The sequence below is a fragment of the Dysidea avara genome, chromosome 4 (genome assembly GCF_963678975.1).
Source record: "Dysidea avara chromosome 4, odDysAvar1.4, whole genome shotgun sequence".
Lineage (NCBI taxonomy): Eukaryota > Metazoa > Porifera > Demospongiae > Dictyoceratida > Dysideidae > Dysidea > Dysidea avara.
This window is the reverse complement of record NC_089275.1, coordinates 29,268,183-29,285,368: the sequence shown is the minus strand read 5'-3', so window position 1 is coordinate 29,285,368 and position 17,186 is coordinate 29,268,183. Positions and strand designations below refer to the sequence as shown.

At 38.0% G+C, this 17,186-nt stretch overlaps 4 protein-coding genes across 4 annotated transcripts in view; all 4 read right to left on the bottom strand.

Moving 5' to 3' along the window:
• Positions 1 to 8,024, bottom strand: part of LOC136253737 (uncharacterized) — a 33,371-nt gene extending 25,347 nt beyond the window's left edge. Inside the window, exons 1-2 of the mRNA XM_066046394.1 lie at positions 7,935 to 8,024; positions 1,964 to 2,370 (exon numbers count right to left, since the gene is read on the bottom strand). Of these exons, the coding sequence (XP_065902466.1) occupies positions 1,964 to 2,357 (394 nt within the window). The 5' untranslated portion in view covers positions 2,358 to 2,370; positions 7,935 to 8,024. The remainder of the gene's footprint in view (positions 1 to 1,963; positions 2,371 to 7,934) is intronic.
• A 3,585-nt stretch (positions 8,025 to 11,609) lies between these two features.
• Positions 11,610 to 12,326, bottom strand: LOC136253736 (uncharacterized). The gene has a single exon (XM_066046393.1). The coding sequence runs from the start codon at positions 12,324 to 12,326 to the stop codon at positions 11,610 to 11,612; it is 717 nt and encodes a 238-aa protein (XP_065902465.1).
• Positions 12,327 to 12,733: 407 nt separating this feature from the next.
• On the bottom strand, positions 12,734 to 13,603 carry LOC136253735 (uncharacterized). Its single transcript, XM_066046392.1, has one exon. It carries the CDS (start codon positions 13,601 to 13,603, stop codon positions 12,734 to 12,736), a length of 870 nt encoding a protein of 289 aa, XP_065902464.1.
• Positions 13,604 to 14,227: 624 nt separating this feature from the next.
• LOC136253734 (uncharacterized) lies at positions 14,228 to 15,674 on the bottom strand. The gene is made up of 2 exons (XM_066046390.1): positions 15,389 to 15,674; positions 14,228 to 15,318 (listed from the first exon to the last, which is right to left on the bottom strand). Exons 1-2 carry the CDS (start codon positions 15,672 to 15,674, stop codon positions 14,228 to 14,230), a joined length of 1,377 nt encoding a protein of 458 aa, XP_065902462.1.
• Positions 15,675 to 17,186: the final 1,512 nt, after the last annotated feature.

The window sequence follows — 17,186 nt, the reverse complement described above, 5'->3', positions numbered from 1 at the left end:
TTCCCGCAGTATTGTCAAAATATCCAGATGATATACAAACCAGCTAATTGGTAGATTAACAGGCTTGAAGTGATGCAATCCCCTACTTGGGATGTAGTACTACACTTACCCAACAGTAAGACAATCGGACACTAGCTTGTTATCACATAAGACCTAGCCCTGTCGACCACAACTGCTGGTAGTCTTAGCTAAACTATTGAACCCCAACCCTAAATTCACTTCATGGTTACCTAGCAAACTGTTTAGGTGGAAAGTCAATTCACGTGTGTTTCATTGACATAATACACCTAAACAGTAGAAAATACATACACATGTACTATCTAACTAGTGCTCTGCGATATACTGGTCATACCATTTATCATGATAAATTAACATAACTGGTTATCATGCTGTGACAGTCTTTGATAACTGGTATATCAAAATACCAGTACAGGATTGTTTATAACCCAGCCCTTGGTATGTGATTACTCAATTTGTTGATGGTTTAGCAAGCCACAATCAACACACACTGAGTTGCCACATTACAAGCACTTGCCTACTTGTACTGGACTACATTCTTTGGTTTTTGGGATGCATACTACTTCATATTAGGACCAAGAAATAATGCAATATATAGTCACTACAACAAGCTGATTATATATCCTGTTACTACTACTGTCTATTCAAATTTCAATTCTGCCAAGCACTATACCTAACCATTTACTTTACAAATACCCTCAATTCACCTGACTAGGGTTGGGCGATATTTGTGACTGGGCCTGCAAAAATAGGGCATGTGGGCACATGATTTTGCCTACTTTTTCAACCTTTCATCACTCATTACTTATTGAACCATTATGCTATGGACCAGCTATTTTCAGCTCTCAGTAAGCATGTAATTGGCTGTATGATGCAAGTTACAGAATGCAAATATTCTGTTCCAATACTGAGATATGACCTGTAAAGTGATGGGGTGTAGTTTGTGCCCACATACTCTGTTTTTACAGGCCTGGTCACATTTAATTTGTGACACATGATTATTGCATGAGCTATTTCGTATGATTATTGCATGAGCTTTTTCGTGTGATAATTGAAACACAACCACATAGCCTGAAAAGTCTGCAATGTCAATATGACTGCTCATTTTTGCTGAGAACTAGAGTTTACAAACACAACTTCTTTGCTAACAAGTTGAGCAACTGACATGGTTAGTGATAGTATGCATGAACCGCATCAAATACGAGACCCAAAATTTAGATTATAAGCATGATAATTATTACAAAATGCAATAAATATTGCCTATACAATAATTACTGCAAAGGATAAATACATGCAATAATTGTATAGTGGGCACTTTAGTAGGCAATATTAATTTTGTGATTTATTGAAATATAGCCCAGCCCTATCCCTGATCGTCCTGTGGGTAATAGATTCAACCCTGGATTCCAGTTATAGGTAGACTACCAACCCCATCACCCCATCACAATCAGCAGATGGTGATGGGTTACATAATCATTGACAAGTATGTTATAGGTAAGGCAAAGCATGACAATGTTTTAAAAGGGTAATTACTGCTACAACTTTACAACAAATTTCCCAACCTATGTTATCTGATACACACAGTTGTGATAAGACTCCAATAATAATTCTAGTATCACACCACAAAAAATGATGATCATGAGCATATACATTGCATTTTAGTATGCTTTGCAATCTATTATATACAGATCATGTAATTGCCATGTCTGAGCAATCAAACAGCAGTGTTCCCACATAAATAGTACCCAAAAGTAATAGTGTACACAGAAGTTTTTGTGGGACATTTTTAGTGGAAATGTGTAAAGGCAATTCTCCCAAGTTTTTTTGATTTACAAAATTCCAAAAACAATCAATAGTGCATGGTGATATCTGTAATTTATGAGACAAAATTCACTAAATTTAGTCTCTTAAAATATCTCCCTATAGTGATGTATGGACAACTAACCTGTACAATGATACTCATTCACAATTTGATCAGTACAGGCAGAACAGTTAAATCTTGTGTTATTACTTCTCAGAGCAGTTGACAGGCTCCCAACAACTCCCCAAACATTACTATTACACTGTAGGTTGTAACGAACTTCACGTAAGTTATTAGGATCATCTGATCTGATGTACAATATTGACACAGACATGGACCTGTAATGGCCAACAATCTGAGATGTTGATAAACAGTTATAATATGTGCTGTTGATGGTAAAAGATTGGACAGCATCTGTAGCTTCTGTGGAGGTGACTATATCAGCAAGGTTGGTCTGAAACTCATCAATGGTACATTGTTGAACACTGATGTCAACAAGAAGTGCTAGCAATAGCCATAAATATCCAGCCATTCTCATCTCTATCAGTGACCTGTGTATACAAAGATGAACACATGTTCTAAGATGTGTTACCATAGAAACAAAAGCTATAATGTGGGTAACTACAGCATGGTAAAACTTAAAATTCATCTTCCTGTTTCAGATATTATACATTTAAAACATTGCATGTGCAGCTAGCTAAGCCAGCCCAGTTGAGGTTTTTTTGGACTTAAATTTTAAGTACTAATAAAATACAAACCAGGTAATCATAGATTCAAGGCTGTGTGGATCCTCAGACACTTGTCTACAACACAAGCTATCCATGAATCAACTCATCACCTGGTCTGAGATTTCTACATTTGAAAGAGTTTTTTACTTTTAAAATTTCTGACTTCCAGCTACAGTCATTCAGTAGCCTTTTTATTATTACTAACACTTTACAGTGACCAGCACTGAAGGTCTAACCCTAACATGTGCTGCAGCCTTAGGATTACCAGGTCCCTAGTGCGTTACTGACTAATGCACATACACCAGTCTGTACTTTTAATAACCAGGTGGGCACCACACGGAGGCTCAATACTGACAGCCTATGAAGCATCTTCCCAGAAAGTACATTGACTATATATTCGAACAGAGATAATTACACCACATCATATTAGTTGTAATAGATAATTTGTACCAGTCTTCCTCTGTAAGTAAGCTTTTTACTACCAATTTCCTTACAGGATTTTATCCACTTATGTAATGTTTATTATGTACAAAAATATTAGATGGGTAACTAATAGAGTAGCTATCTTATAGCCAAGACATCACTAGGAATTCATATTCATGTCTATAAACATAGTTATTTAGGCTACCACTAATTGGTTGTGCATTCCTTAATAATAAACTATCACATAAAGAAGTCATAAAATGTTCAGTATGATATAAAAATAATGATGGTGTAAAACACTGACTGTAGACTACAGACTGGACCATGTACTGGACACTGAATACTAATGTGGCTAGTGAGAATGTTAGAGTGCATGCTTAGCTAACTATAATGAAAGTTGTAATTGGATCTTTTATTAAATCCCAGTGTGTGTATAGCTACGGTACTGCCAGGAGCCCAGAAGCACTGCATAGGTAGATTTAAGATCCAAGTACAAAATGATTGAATTTGTCTGGCACACTGTCATGCATGATAGCAGTGCTGGTACATGTACAGTAACTGTATGCAGGCATGGAACCAACTGCACACTATTGCAATTTATTTTAAAATAGCACGTGGGAAAATGCTTTTAAGTTTAATACTTTTAAAAACTGAGGTTTTGTATTCTAACATTCTTGAGTATATATTTAAGCACATAAGCAAGCTAAAGTTTATATAATGTACCCATACAAAATGTACAGCTATAGTGCTGCATGGCTCTCTTGTTCCAGTAACTGATAAGCCACAAATACATGTAGCTTGTAGCAAACCAATCAGAATACGTGTGTGATAAAAGTGAAATTATGCAATCCTTACATGTGCTTCTTACTGGTGCTGCTGTCAAGATGTGAGAGTTATAAAGCATACCAGACATTTTTGAACAGCTAGCCATAATGCACATATCATGACAAATATATTCATGACTTGTATGAGGTAACTACATAATGTTTTTGCAGAAGCTATGGTTCTCCTTTAATTTTGTAATGAATTGTTCTTTTCATTTTTATCTTCAAGATCTTTGTACTTTTATTTAGCCTTTGTTCTATAACCATTACAATCATCAGTTATTAAAGCTGGTAGTTGCACTTACAGAAAGGTTGTTTGAGGTATGCAGTGTTGAGTGGCTGGATCTCCACCTGTGCTACACTTATATTTGAATGCATTACTTTTTTGTGTAAAACTCGTATGAAAACTTCTAATGCTACATTAGAAAAGTGTAGAATTTTCTGTAGCTATTGTATGTTAACACTACGTGGTAATAAGAAAATTGTTTAGTCAAGTTGTTAGTCATTAAATTTCTGTGTTATGCATCATTGATATGACTCTTTCAGATTAGGTGAACTGTTATAGAAAAATGCATAAATGGGAATTAAATATGTTAAACTAGTTATCAGTCCAGTCCATGATCCAGTCCAGTCAATGTTTTACATTATCCCAAAATTTTAATAGTCTACTCTTCTAGGGTTTCCATGGACTAGATCTGCATTTCCAAAAGCATAGCTTTCATAGCAAGTGTTCCACAGTGGTAAAATCACCATACTCCACTGTGGTTGATAGTTACCATACAAGAGGCAAGAATTCTAAAAGGTGTTGTCTAAACAAACAACACCTGCCTATGGTAAGGATTAGAGAGCTAGAATTTTTTAATGGTATTAGTAAACAATCTCCATTACAGGCATAGCTAATAGCTAAAACTAGTAAAAGTAGATTTCATGTTATTGTCTCGGAATAACAATATAACTTCCGTTACCTTGCATCTCTCAGCTGCATGGAACATCAATTTACAGGTCAATATACAAAGCCACACTCTTGGTATTATGGAGATACTGTCTTTCAAGTTCTTTCCCTCTATATATTGTGCTTGCCAGTTTAGCACTTTATTAAGTCAATTATTGCTAAAATCGATCTATTGTCCTTGTGCTGAGACATGAATAGTCACAATGCTATAAGGTGGGGATCTGTAGGCATAAATATTTATGGTAAACTACCTTAGTTTGTGTTTTGATAATCCATAGAATTACAATTGATCAAGTTTCATCTGTAATATAAGGTTGTAAATTCTCACACAGGGCTTTTTGGAATTATGGAGATTTTGGTAATAATTGTGCATTATTTTTAGCTCCAAATATCAGTTTCCTGTGAGTGCATAAGGTATTAAAACTACAAACTACTTACAATAGCTAGCATATGCTTGGAATAGTGACATCACTCTATGATTTTACCTTTGGTTTGTGTGGCATCACAACCATACAAAGTAAGAATGTAAGTAACCCACACAACCCCCACATTATAATGATATTCATAAAAGCCACTCACATTCATATATATATATATATGTATTCAAGTCTCTTGGCTGCAGCCTTGGTAATAGTCTGCATGGCTGCAGTGCTTTTTGGGCTTGCACTTGGCAGAACACTGGCATGTCAATACCAAATGTCTTTATATTAATAGACGGTCCACTTGGCTATAGCACGTAAACAACAAAATAGAAACAACAAACTAGAAACAATGGCAAAGGTTGCCAAAAAAGTTGTATATGCTACATGATCATTTGATACTTTGGCTGGGTTTGTATTTTTATGTGATGAGCCTGAAACATGTAGGTCATTTGTCACAAACACAAAAAAAACACTATCACAATATACAAACTTTGGATCACCTCCAGCAAAAAATAGCACTATAGCTAGATATTTCATCATTAGGAAGCTATAGCTAATATTGTACCTCAGTAATCCATATAGCATATGGCTACATGTGTGATATTAAACATTAATTGCAAAAATGAGTTTCCTAAATACTGTACGCTTAAACAAGTGTGTAGCTAGTAATGATAACCTAACATACACAAGGGGGCCAGTAAACGCTGTAGGTATATCTGCAACCACGGTGACTCACCAAAATTTCACTTTGACCTATAATTAAGAGCCTTTTTCAATCTTTCACCGGTGACTCAGTGACGATATTTCAGTACTTTTCGACTGTTGGTTGAAAATCTTAACCTTTGACTGTGACCTTGACCTTTGACTTGGACTGCGATCGTAGATTTACCTACAGTGATTGCCGAGGGGTCCTTCACTTCCAGAAGACGTATAGCGCCATCTAGATTATACGCACTAACATTTGTCCGTAATCTGGTTCGTAAATTTGTTGTATACTTTAGAGCTGATTCGATTCCCACAGTGCAAAGGCCACAGTGTAAGTCGTTTTGGTGTGTCTGTAGATTACTGGTGACTGTTTTATTCAAATTCCTACCATGATAGAGTCACAACGGCTTACCAGACCGCTAGTGAACCGTTCGGCTCGGCTTGAACCCATACTGAAACCATAATACAGTAGCCTAAGACACAGAATACACTACAACTCAAGCTACAACTTCGTAGCACCCAAGAATTTCCAAGACAGAAATTCGGAAATTTGGTAGAAATTTATTCAGAAATTAGAAAATTAATTTGGGTTGGCAAATTTCCATATTTCGAAATTTCATAGATGGATTTTGTATGTGAAGGACCCCCCGGTGAGTGCCTGTGTGTCACACCTTGATACAGTAGCTAGTGGCTGCATATAAGGGGCTATAGTGGGGATTTGACACAGCCGAATGTTAAATGCCCAAATCCCTACTGTTGGCCCCAGTTGCAACATGGGGATTTACTCAGGATTCAACATAGCACAGAAAGTTACAACAAAAAGTACTTGGGCACTTAATGAACATCATCAAATTCCCCATAGTGGGGCAGCAGTTCTGTGTCAATTCCCCCCGTAAAATCCCACTTATTCCCGAGGGGTGGAGGTGGGGATACATTGATACATACATAGGTACATTACTGTCTCTCCACTCAAGGGGATGTCCCGTAGGTAGATCTGCGACTGCGGTCAAAGTCTTGACTGGCCAAAATTTTGCTTTGACCTATGACTAATAGCCTTTTTCGATCTTTGACCGGTGACTTAGCAACGATATTTCAGTACTTTTCAATTGTGGGTTGGAAACTTTTATTCTTGACCGTTGACTTAACACGATTTTGGTGGCCTTGACCTTTGATCGCAGTCGCAGATCTACCTACAGTGAGTGCCTGTGTGTCACCCCTTGCCACTTCTGCAAACCGCGAGATAGTGCAAAATTTTAATCCATAGTTTGCAAGTTTTCAACTGATATTTCGTACAAACCTTCCTATTGTTTCAGGATTAACCGGTTAGCAGTTATTATTGTTACTGAGCAGACAGCACAGCTGATATGCTCAGGAAAAAAAAGCAATCATAAACTGAATTTAGCTACGTAGTTACAAAGATTACAGTTATTGAGTTCTATACAATGTTTGCAGTTCCACTGAAAAAGAGTCAATATTGTTGCTCTCAATGATGGAAGATGGTAAGTTGTTCCATTCCTTAATTGATCTGGAGAAAAAGCTCTGTTGGTATGAATAGGTGGATGAGTTTGGTAGAATAAAACGATGTGGGTGATATGGTCTGGTGGATCTTGTCGTTGAGACAGTGAATAATCTTGATGTATAATTTTAAAATGTGCTTGTAATCTGGATATTTTACGTCTCAGCTGAAGGCTTGGCCAAGAAAGATGCTGTAACATAGCTGTGACTGAGCTGAATCGATTGAAATCATCTTATCACGCTGGTTTGTTTCATAATTGTTAATTAGCTACCACTGAAGAAGACCGGCGATAAATGAACCGGCAACAACCTGACCTGACGAAATAAACAATACTGCAAAAACGTCTAGACAACTATACTAGAGCAAATCTGTAGGCACGCATTGCTTTTGTGCATTACTTTAACCTCTGCAGTTTCAGCGCGGGGCTCAACTATCTCTGACAATCGAGCTGACAACGCGAATTAACATCGAATTTCGACAACAGCACACATCGACGCAAAGTTAGTTATTTACAAACGATTACATTAACAAATTGCTTAACTCACTTAGCTAACCGTTCGGGCTGCCAGTCAGGCGTGCGAGCTTCATAGAACTAGTACTATAGACCCTCTCGCAATGCGAGACACTAATAGTATTAATAGTTTCAGGTATTAATATCCGGACATTACTCTACAATTATAATTAATTTTGATACCATATAACTTAACACGATACTGCCCATGATGTATGCTACTAGGGCTGGTGAGACCATTTAAGGTACTGGGTTGACATTTTAACACCTCAGACTTTAACATTATACTTTTAACTTTACGGTAGTACTGTATATTAGGGATTATGGAGCTTTTTTGCCCTTCAAAATCACCAGTAAACAGCCTCAGTTTTCCTTCACAACAGCTTAGCAGTGTTGGTTAAGCATAGCCAAGTTCAAAAATGCCTTCATATAGCGACCCCAAACCGTTCCAACCAGTTTCTATGGAAGTTGATTTTTTTTCTATCATACAGTATGATCAAGAGTTAATAATAGTGGAGAGTGTCTAACACAATACAGAGCCTCTACAAATGATTCAGCGTAATTCAAAGGGATTCTCTCAGACGTGTTAACAAGTGCACACTGCCAGAAAAAGGAAATGTGATGATTGCACATGGGAAGAACAAAGAAATGTGATGATTAAAGCAATCTTCACATATAGAATATACTAAAAATCACAGCAGAAGTTTACAGAGGAATCCCTTTGAATCACGCTGAATCATTATTTTGTAGAGGCTCTGTATTGTGTTGGACACTCTCCTCTCAATTATTAACTCTTGGTACGATAGTATATACTAGGGATCATGAAGGTTTGGGCTTTTTTGGCCAAAATTATCACCCTAAAACCAGCCTCACACTTCATGGCAACTTGGTAGTATTGGTGAAGTAAATGCAAGCCCAAACTAAAGTATCTTCAGTACAACATGAAACGCTTCCAAAAAGCTACTATGAACTTTTATTCTAGTGGAATTTTATACTGACTGACTGCCTGACTGACTGCCTGACTGACTGCCTGACTGACTGCCTGATTGATGCCTTCAGACAAGCAAAACTCAATAACGGCTAAGGCTACAGGCTTGATTTTTTCACCACTTGACATCGCTTCAGCACTACTGGTACCTTTGGCATACCACAGTAGGTACAATGCATGCTTCATGGACATACCTGTGTCCTCCTTTGTGTCACATTTATCTTTGCTGACAGTGCAAGATGTCGATTCACAGTAGCGCCGTGTGAAGCTTCCCATTTAATGGGAATCGTCTGAGTTTTCCATTGTGGCTGGGTTGATTGCAAGAGGTCCTTCTTCATTTGTAACTCTGTGTAATGGGCTGAACATAGCAGCGTAATGACCGCTTCGCTATTTCAGTAGGGCGTGCGTTTAGACAAACCAATATGTCTGACAATATTTTTTCCCATTCTAATGTGGTATGCTTGGGTTCACCAGTCATAATAATGTTACAAAATGGTAACAAACAAATATGTGACTGAATTTACAAAACAAGGCTTCCATACACATCCAATTTTCTGACTATAACCAGCTGTAACTTGACTACTCAGCAAGCTATTGGCCTAACATTTTCACAAAGTCCTTCCATAGCATAGTACAATATCAGGTCAAAATTTGAAACTAATGGTGGTGTAAAGACCACGATACTGAGCCCAAATCTATTTCCAGAGAAACTATACACAGTCTATCTGATTAATAATCTCTTTAATCAACAGTAGTAAAAAATACAGCAGCAACAGCAAAATAACAACAGCACACCGGAGTACAATAACACCAGGAAAATGTACATGCTACACTATCTATTTATACAAAATTCTGAAGAAAGTTCTAGAACTTGCCAGATTCAACCTTTACATCTACACTTTCAATGTTGACTGTTTCACAACAAATAAGTTTATTTTTTATCTTTATTCCATTTCCCCCTCCTCATGTTCTACATGATGATATAGGAGTTAGTGTAATATCAGTAGTAAATCGTTCTCTTTAAGTAATCTTTTGGTGAAGGTATATTATCTCTCAATTCTCTGTACAAAATATTCTTATTTAGCTGATTCCAGTTCTAGTGGACAAAGCTTAACTATTGGTCTAACAAAGGTCTTATCTGCTACTTGAACTTTAACTGAGCGAACATTCCCATCTTGGCCCGAATATACTTCAAGAACTCTTGCCAAAGGCCAGTGAGCTCGTGGACTATCAGTTGTCATCATTAAAACTACATCACCCACTTTCAAATTGTTCCGCAACTCGAACCACTTCTTCCGCGGACTCAGACCTGGTATCCATTCATGAAACCATCGTTGCCAAAAATGTCTACTAAGCTCTTGTATTCTTCTCCATCGTCTCAGTGGATGGTAAGATACCTCTTTTGTACTTTCAGGAGCGAAAGTTCCCCCCATTTGACCATGTAACAAATGATTCGGTGTAAGGGATACATCGTCATGTGGATTAGCAGATTGATAAGTCAAAGGTCTGCAATTAATCAAGGCCTCCGCTTCAGTAAAAGCTGTCATCAATTCCTCATCATGCAGTAATGTCTGAGTTACTTAGAATAGCCGTGATTGCCCTCTTTGTGCTTTAATCATCGTTTCGAAGACTCCTCCAAAGTGTGGGGCTTGGGGAGGATTAAAAGACCACTTTATCTTTCTTTTAATCACTGCAGAAGTGAACTTCGAATCGTTTACTATTTGGCATGTCATCTTCTTGAGTTCTTTATCTGCTGCCACAAAGTTAGTGCCGTTATCTGATATTATTTACTCTGGTAGTCCTTTCCTATTAATCATTCGGCTGAAAGCAGTTAGAAAAGAATCGACATCCAAGCCATAAGCAATTTCCAAGTGAACAGCTCTGCATGCGAGACACATGAAAAGACATAAGTAGCGTTTCTGTCTTCGCTTTCCTCGACCCTGTACCGTGATAAATGGCCCAGCAAAATCTACTCCCACTCTTGCAAAAGCCCTCAAGGATGTTGTCAGCCTATTCAATGGTAAAGGTGCCATTATTTGCTCTGTCCTCTTTGCTTTCTTCCTCTTACACATGGCACACTCTCTCTCCCACTCAATGATTGCTTCCCTGGCAGCCACAATCCAATATTTGGATGATAAGGTGGACAATATCTGGTTAGTACCCACACTATGGTTCCCCAGCTCATGGTGATGCTTCACAATAAGTTTGGTTATCCAACTTTTCCTGGGCAGGATAATAGGATAACTTACATCATATGGAAGGAATTCACCATACTTGAGTCGGCCCTCTGATCTCATCACCCCATCATCATCCAGTCGTGGACATAAACTGAGTAATTTACTATTTTTAGGTAATTTCTTTCTTTCGACTATGGCTGTATACTCTTCTTTAAAACATTCTTTCTGTGTTGTCTTCAAAACTAGCTAGTTTTTCTGCATCCCATATTTCCTCCAAATTTATCCCTTTGTCTAACAATCTTTCATGCTGGTGAGAACGACAATTTGTTGTAAATCTCATAACCCAGGCTAGTAATCTAGTTAATTTATTCCAGCTGGAGAAACGTTCTGGTTGTAATCGCCAAATTATCTTTGTTGTGGTAGTCATAAAGGCTGATTTTTCTTCTGATGGTTCTTTCACTGTATATTTCTGTTTAACTTCTTCTACAGCTGATGCAGGTCTCTTGTCAACAACATTCCTTGGCCATTGGGATTCATCTTCTTTTTAATATTCTGGACCTTCCCACCACATCCTCAACTCTACTAACTCCATAAGTTTAACTCCACGTGTCAAATAATCTGCTGGGTTTAACTTTGTTGGAACATATCGCCACTGATCAGGAGAAGAGGATGAGTGTATTTCTCCCACTCTGTTTGCAACAAATGACTTAAATGTTCTACTGTATCCCCTAATCCACCATACAACATTTGCACTATCAGTCCAGAAAGTATAGGATTGTTTCTCCATATCTAAAGCATCTGAAATTGATATCGCTAACCTGCTCCCTAACACAGCTCCCATGAGCTCTAAACGTGGTACACTCACTGACTGAAGTGGAGCCACCTTGGTGTTGGATGAAACTAAACGTACTGATAAACTTCCATCCTGATATTTGACTCTTACATAAACTACTGCACCATAAGCCTCCAGTGAAGCATCCACAAACACATGCACTGCAATTGAGCTCACCTCCTTCCTCAACTGTAAACACCTTGGAATTCTAACACTTGGTAAACTTGATAATTCTCTGAACCATGTTGTCACTTGTGTAGATGTATCCAGTGGTAACTCTTCATCCCAATCTACACCTTGTACCCACACTTCTTGCATTAACATTTTTGCTCGTATTACAAAAGGGGACAAAAAGCCCAATGGGTCGAACAAGGTTGCAATTTTCTTCAAAAAATTTCTCTTTGTTAACTCAAACCTTTGTTCCATCATTTTTTAATTAAACATAAACACATCCTCCGTAGCTAGCCACATTACTCCAAGTGTCTTGACTGAAGGTAAGGGGTCACTGTTTAGGTCAATCTCATAAATTCTATCCTTTACTGGAATCTGACTAAGAAACACATCAGAATTTGATAGCCATTTATGGGCATGCATTCCTGCCCCCGCCCAAAGGTCGGATAGCTCTTGATAAAGTTGGACTCCCTGATCTTCACTCACAACTGAAGTCATACTATCATCCATATAGGTTGACTTTAATATAATTTCAGAAGCCATAGGGTATCTTTCTTGATAAATCTTAGCATGATGTTGTGTCACCAATTGTGCCAAAAACGGAGAACAATTTAAACCAAATACTAACCTATCAAACTCATACTCCTTTATGTCTTCCTCCAAACTTAAATTTCTTCACAGAAACGTCTATCCTGTGGATAAAGCTTGATCTGTAAATACACTTCAGCTATATCACATATCAAAGCTACTGGGAGCCTTCTAAAACGTAGCAGAACTTGATATAATTCCTGCTGTAACTTTGGCCCTTGGTGTATAGCATCATTCAAAGACACTCCATCACATTGAGCAGAAGCATCAAATACAATGCGGGTTTTAGTTGTCAACTTTGACTTCTTAACTATTGCAAAGTGTGGTAAGTACCACTGTCTGTGGGACTTCTCCGAAGGATTAACTTGCCTGATGTAACCCTTCTCCAGATGTTGTTCAATGGTCTCTTGGTAGGACCTGGCCACCTCAGGATTCTTTGCCAGTCGTTTCTCAAGGTTCTTCAAACGATTCACCGCCACAGAATAGTTGTCAGGTAGATACACTGAATCTCCCTTCCATGGTATGGAGATTCTATAATGACTATCAACAAATTGAATTGATTTTTTGGTCTTTTCTAACACCAGTTTATCTTGAGGAGATAAGAAACTCACTTCTCCACTACAACTGTCGACTTCCCAAAATTTCTGTAATACAGCTTCAATCTTGCTGACATCAGTGTCCCCTGTGGTAAAGTAAGTTCTAGCAAAATTAGTCATACAAGCCTGTCCCTCATCATAGACAGGTCCAATACAAGTCCACCCAAGTGGTGTAAGTCTAGCCACAGGCTGACCTGGTTCACCACGTACATCCCTGAAAGAAAAATGTATCTCAGAACAATCCAGCCCTATTAACACATCAACTATCGGTCGAGGTCCTAATTTTTGAAACTCTATATTTCTTAAATGTGGCCATCTTCCTGCACACTCGACCCAATCAATAACTTTCATGTTCCCGATAACTCTACCTGTTGTAAGTGCAGTCACTTTCAAAGTAGTATTTCCATCTAAACTTTCTATCAAAAGCTCAACTGGTGAAGTCTCAAAAGTTTCAACCTGGCTATTCAATACATTACATTTATTCTCTGAAGCTTATCCTTCAATCCCAACTCTGATGCTACATCCGTATTCAGGTAAGTCTTAGTACTAGCATCATCCAAGAGAGCATTAACCATCAACTTTCTATGTCCATTCCTCACAAATACAGGTATTGTCCTTAAGGCAATATTACTCGAGATTCCAGAAACCATGGTGGTATTTTGAGTTGGTCCCCCTCCCTGGGGGAATCCACTCTTGTCACTGGGACCCTCTCTTCTTGGGTACACTTTGATGCCTCAGTAGTAAGTGGCTGATCAACCTTAACTGTTGATCTTTTGTTTGTTGCTATTCTCTGTGATTCCTCAACGTTATCAGGTAAGGTAACTGGATTTCTATGTAACAGTCGGTGGTGAAGCTCTTTGCAACCATTCAAGCCACAAACTCTGGTACGTGTACAGTATTGGCCCAGGTGACCCTCGCCCAGACAACGGAAACATAGTCTTAATCTTTTTGCACTTTCCCACCTTTTTTGGATATTCAGCTGTTGAACTCATCACATGTCCATGTTCCATGTTGTTTATTACAAACTCTACATGACCTCTGACCCCGGGATTCATCAGACTCCAGCTTGGCATTTGACCTCCCAAAAAAGGTCTGATGAGGTTCTCTAAAACCATGAGATCTAGTCTCTGGCTTTCCGTGCCTTCCAGTAGACAAACCTTGGACTGTTTCTATAGCCCTCATCTGGAATTCTGCCTCCTGAACTATCCATTCACGCAACACCTCAACATTATCAATCTTGTAGTTTTCAAACACCCAACGATGGTAAGCAGCCAGCATTTGAGTTGGTAATTTCTTTTGTAATTTGATATACAACATACCATCCCTTAACTCTTCAGGATAATGTGTTTCCTTCAAATTTACAATAGCAACATCCAATAGGTCTGCAAACTTTTCAATATCTTTGTAATTTCCAGGTTGAACCGGCTTAAAACTGTCAATTTCCTCCAAGTATATGGCTATTTGTCTTCTCTGACCCCCAAACTTTCGCTCTAATCGTTCTTTTGCTGCTTGGTATGCTGCAGCACTGTGTCCCAAACTTTCAATTGTCTTTAAAGCTTCTCCAGCCAAACACTGTCGTAATTGAAGGAGTTTGTATTCTGGGGTGGCTGGTGCCTGATCCACACAGGCCATAAAGGCAGCTTTCCAATTTGAGTATGTTCTTTTATCACCGGAGAAAACAGGAATACTAACCCTCTTGAGCTGTTTCCACAGGTCTTGTCCAATCAGTGCAGAATCAGCCATATTCTGGCTTGTCCCTTCATCCAATGGATAATATGCCCCTCTTTCTGGTACTGTAATCTGATGATCCACTGCCGAGTGAAGTAACACAGTGGGAATCTTACTTTTTACTATGCTTCCTTCTCTTACAACTCGCGGCTGGTGTTTTATATTATCTTTTACATGTTCAGACTGCTGGTGTGCTATTAAATCCTTTGACTTTGATACCTCCCTTGAGGCTGTAGTCTTATAATCAGCTATTGTCTCTGACTGTTTGAAACTATCTTCTTCTAATCTCCTGACAAACTTGTTGAGGTTAGCTACTTTATTCAGTTCATCCAAGGTGTCTTGCACACAATCTTGTGCTTTACTATACTCTTAACTCAACCTTTTCTATTTCTTGGCTGAGCTTATCACCATTTTTACGATCTCTGTTTTCTCTAAAAGCATCTGCTAACCTAGTCATTGTGTCCATAACATTCGCCAAAGCCTCATCTAAATCTTCACAAGCATCCTTAATAACTTCTACAGTCACATCTTTTTCTTGTATCAAAACTAGTGTTCTACGCCTTGCCTTAGTAAATAGTGTCTTTACTTTAGCTTTTTCTTGTCTTAACTCTAATATGCTATCTTCAAGCTGTTCATTACCTTGCTGCTGTTCTAAACCTTTCTCCAACTCTAGTATCTCACTATTAGTCTCCATAATCATCAGCTTTTAACCTTGAACCATCCTCTGCTACCAAGAAATTGGTGTAAAGACCACGATACTGAGCCCAAATCTATTTCCAGAGAAACTATACACAGTCTATCTGATTAATAATCTCTTTAATCAACAGCAGTAAAAAATACAGCAGCAACAGCAAAATAACAACAGCACACCAGGAGTACAATAACACCAGGAAAATGTACATGCTACACTATCTATTTATACACAATTCTGAAGAAAGTTCTAGAACTTGCCAAATTCAATCTTTACATCTACACTTTCAATGTTGACTGTTTCACAACAACTAAGTTTATTTTTTATCTTTATTCCAAATGGCATACTTCTACATTGAGTTATGGTACTTCAAATTCATAAAAGTGGATGTGTGTGGAAGCCTTGTTTTGTCAAATTCGGTCACATATAATGAAAAATTAAGAATTTTAAGTTTGATTAGGCATCACAGAAAATGTAGTGAAACAAGGGAGGTTGCCTACACCTGAAGATATACTAGTGCCTGGACATTTCATCTCTAATTCAGTTGTGGGTATAGACTGAAGTAGGGATTACTGTCCACTAGTGTGTAGGCCGACTCCCTTGTTTCACTACTTTTTATTTCTATGATCCTTAATCGAACTTAAAATTCTTAATTTTCCTTATACTTGTTTAAATGAATTTTCTAGCAATTGACTAACTGATTCCTTCAGCCAAGCATAACTTTGCAATGCATAGGGTTACGGGCTTGATTTCTTCACTGTTCAATGTCACTGCGTCTCGAGACATGCCTTTTCATCAACCACAGTATGTAAAATGCACGCATCACAGACTTACCTTTGTCGTCTTTTGTGTCTCAGTTCTTTTCTCTGACAATGCAAGGTGTCAATTAATAGTAGCACAGTATGGCTTCCCTGTGGCTCTGGTGGTGGCTATAAGCCTGAATGCAGAGACACTTCTCGTACTGTTCTTCATTTGTAACAGGTGAAACATACATAGCTGAAAACAAAATGTAATGACCATTGCACTTTTCAGTAATTGTATGCATTCAGACACAAAATTAATTTTATGGCATCCCTGGTGCTATTCTTTGTGGAATAGTGACTAATAATCAAATAATAAATAAAAATGTTACAGTAGTAGCACAATTACTACTTGTGGTACATGTATATAGTTGTTGTTCAAGGATGACAGCATCAGCCAAGTAGTGTATAGGTTGCTGTTTGGCTATGCCCTGATAATGCAATTGACAATATTGTCCTGGTTATATACCCTGAGCTGGGTAGCTGGAGCAGTAGAAGTAAAGCTTCTAAACAACAGTAGCATCAAATTCAAAAACAATGTCATATCAGTTTATCATTATTAAATTTTGTAGGTGCAAATGTCTAAGTTTTAGATGAATAGTGTACTAAGTAATAAGATATCACATCTTTGAATCCCATACAGTTACACAGAATGGGAAATTAACTGTTGCCCCCTCACAAAGATAATCTATGGGAAACTACATACTTCAAAATC

Coding starts and splice junctions, on each gene's coding strand:
- LOC136253736 (XM_066046393.1), bottom strand. CDS start 12,326: ATGATGGAACAAAGGTTTGAGTTAACAAAGAGAAATTTTTTGAAGAAA.
- LOC136253735 (XM_066046392.1), bottom strand. CDS start 13,603: ATGAAAGTTATTGATTGGGTCGAGTGTGCAGGAAGATGGCCACATTTA.
- LOC136253734 (XM_066046390.1), bottom strand. CDS start 15,674: ATGGAGACTAATAGTGAGATACTAGAGTTGGAGAAAGGTTTAGAACAG. Junction 15,319..15,388: donor AAACAGAGATCGTAAAAATG/GTGATAAGCTCA, acceptor ATTGTGTGCAAG/ACACCTTGGATGAACTGAAT.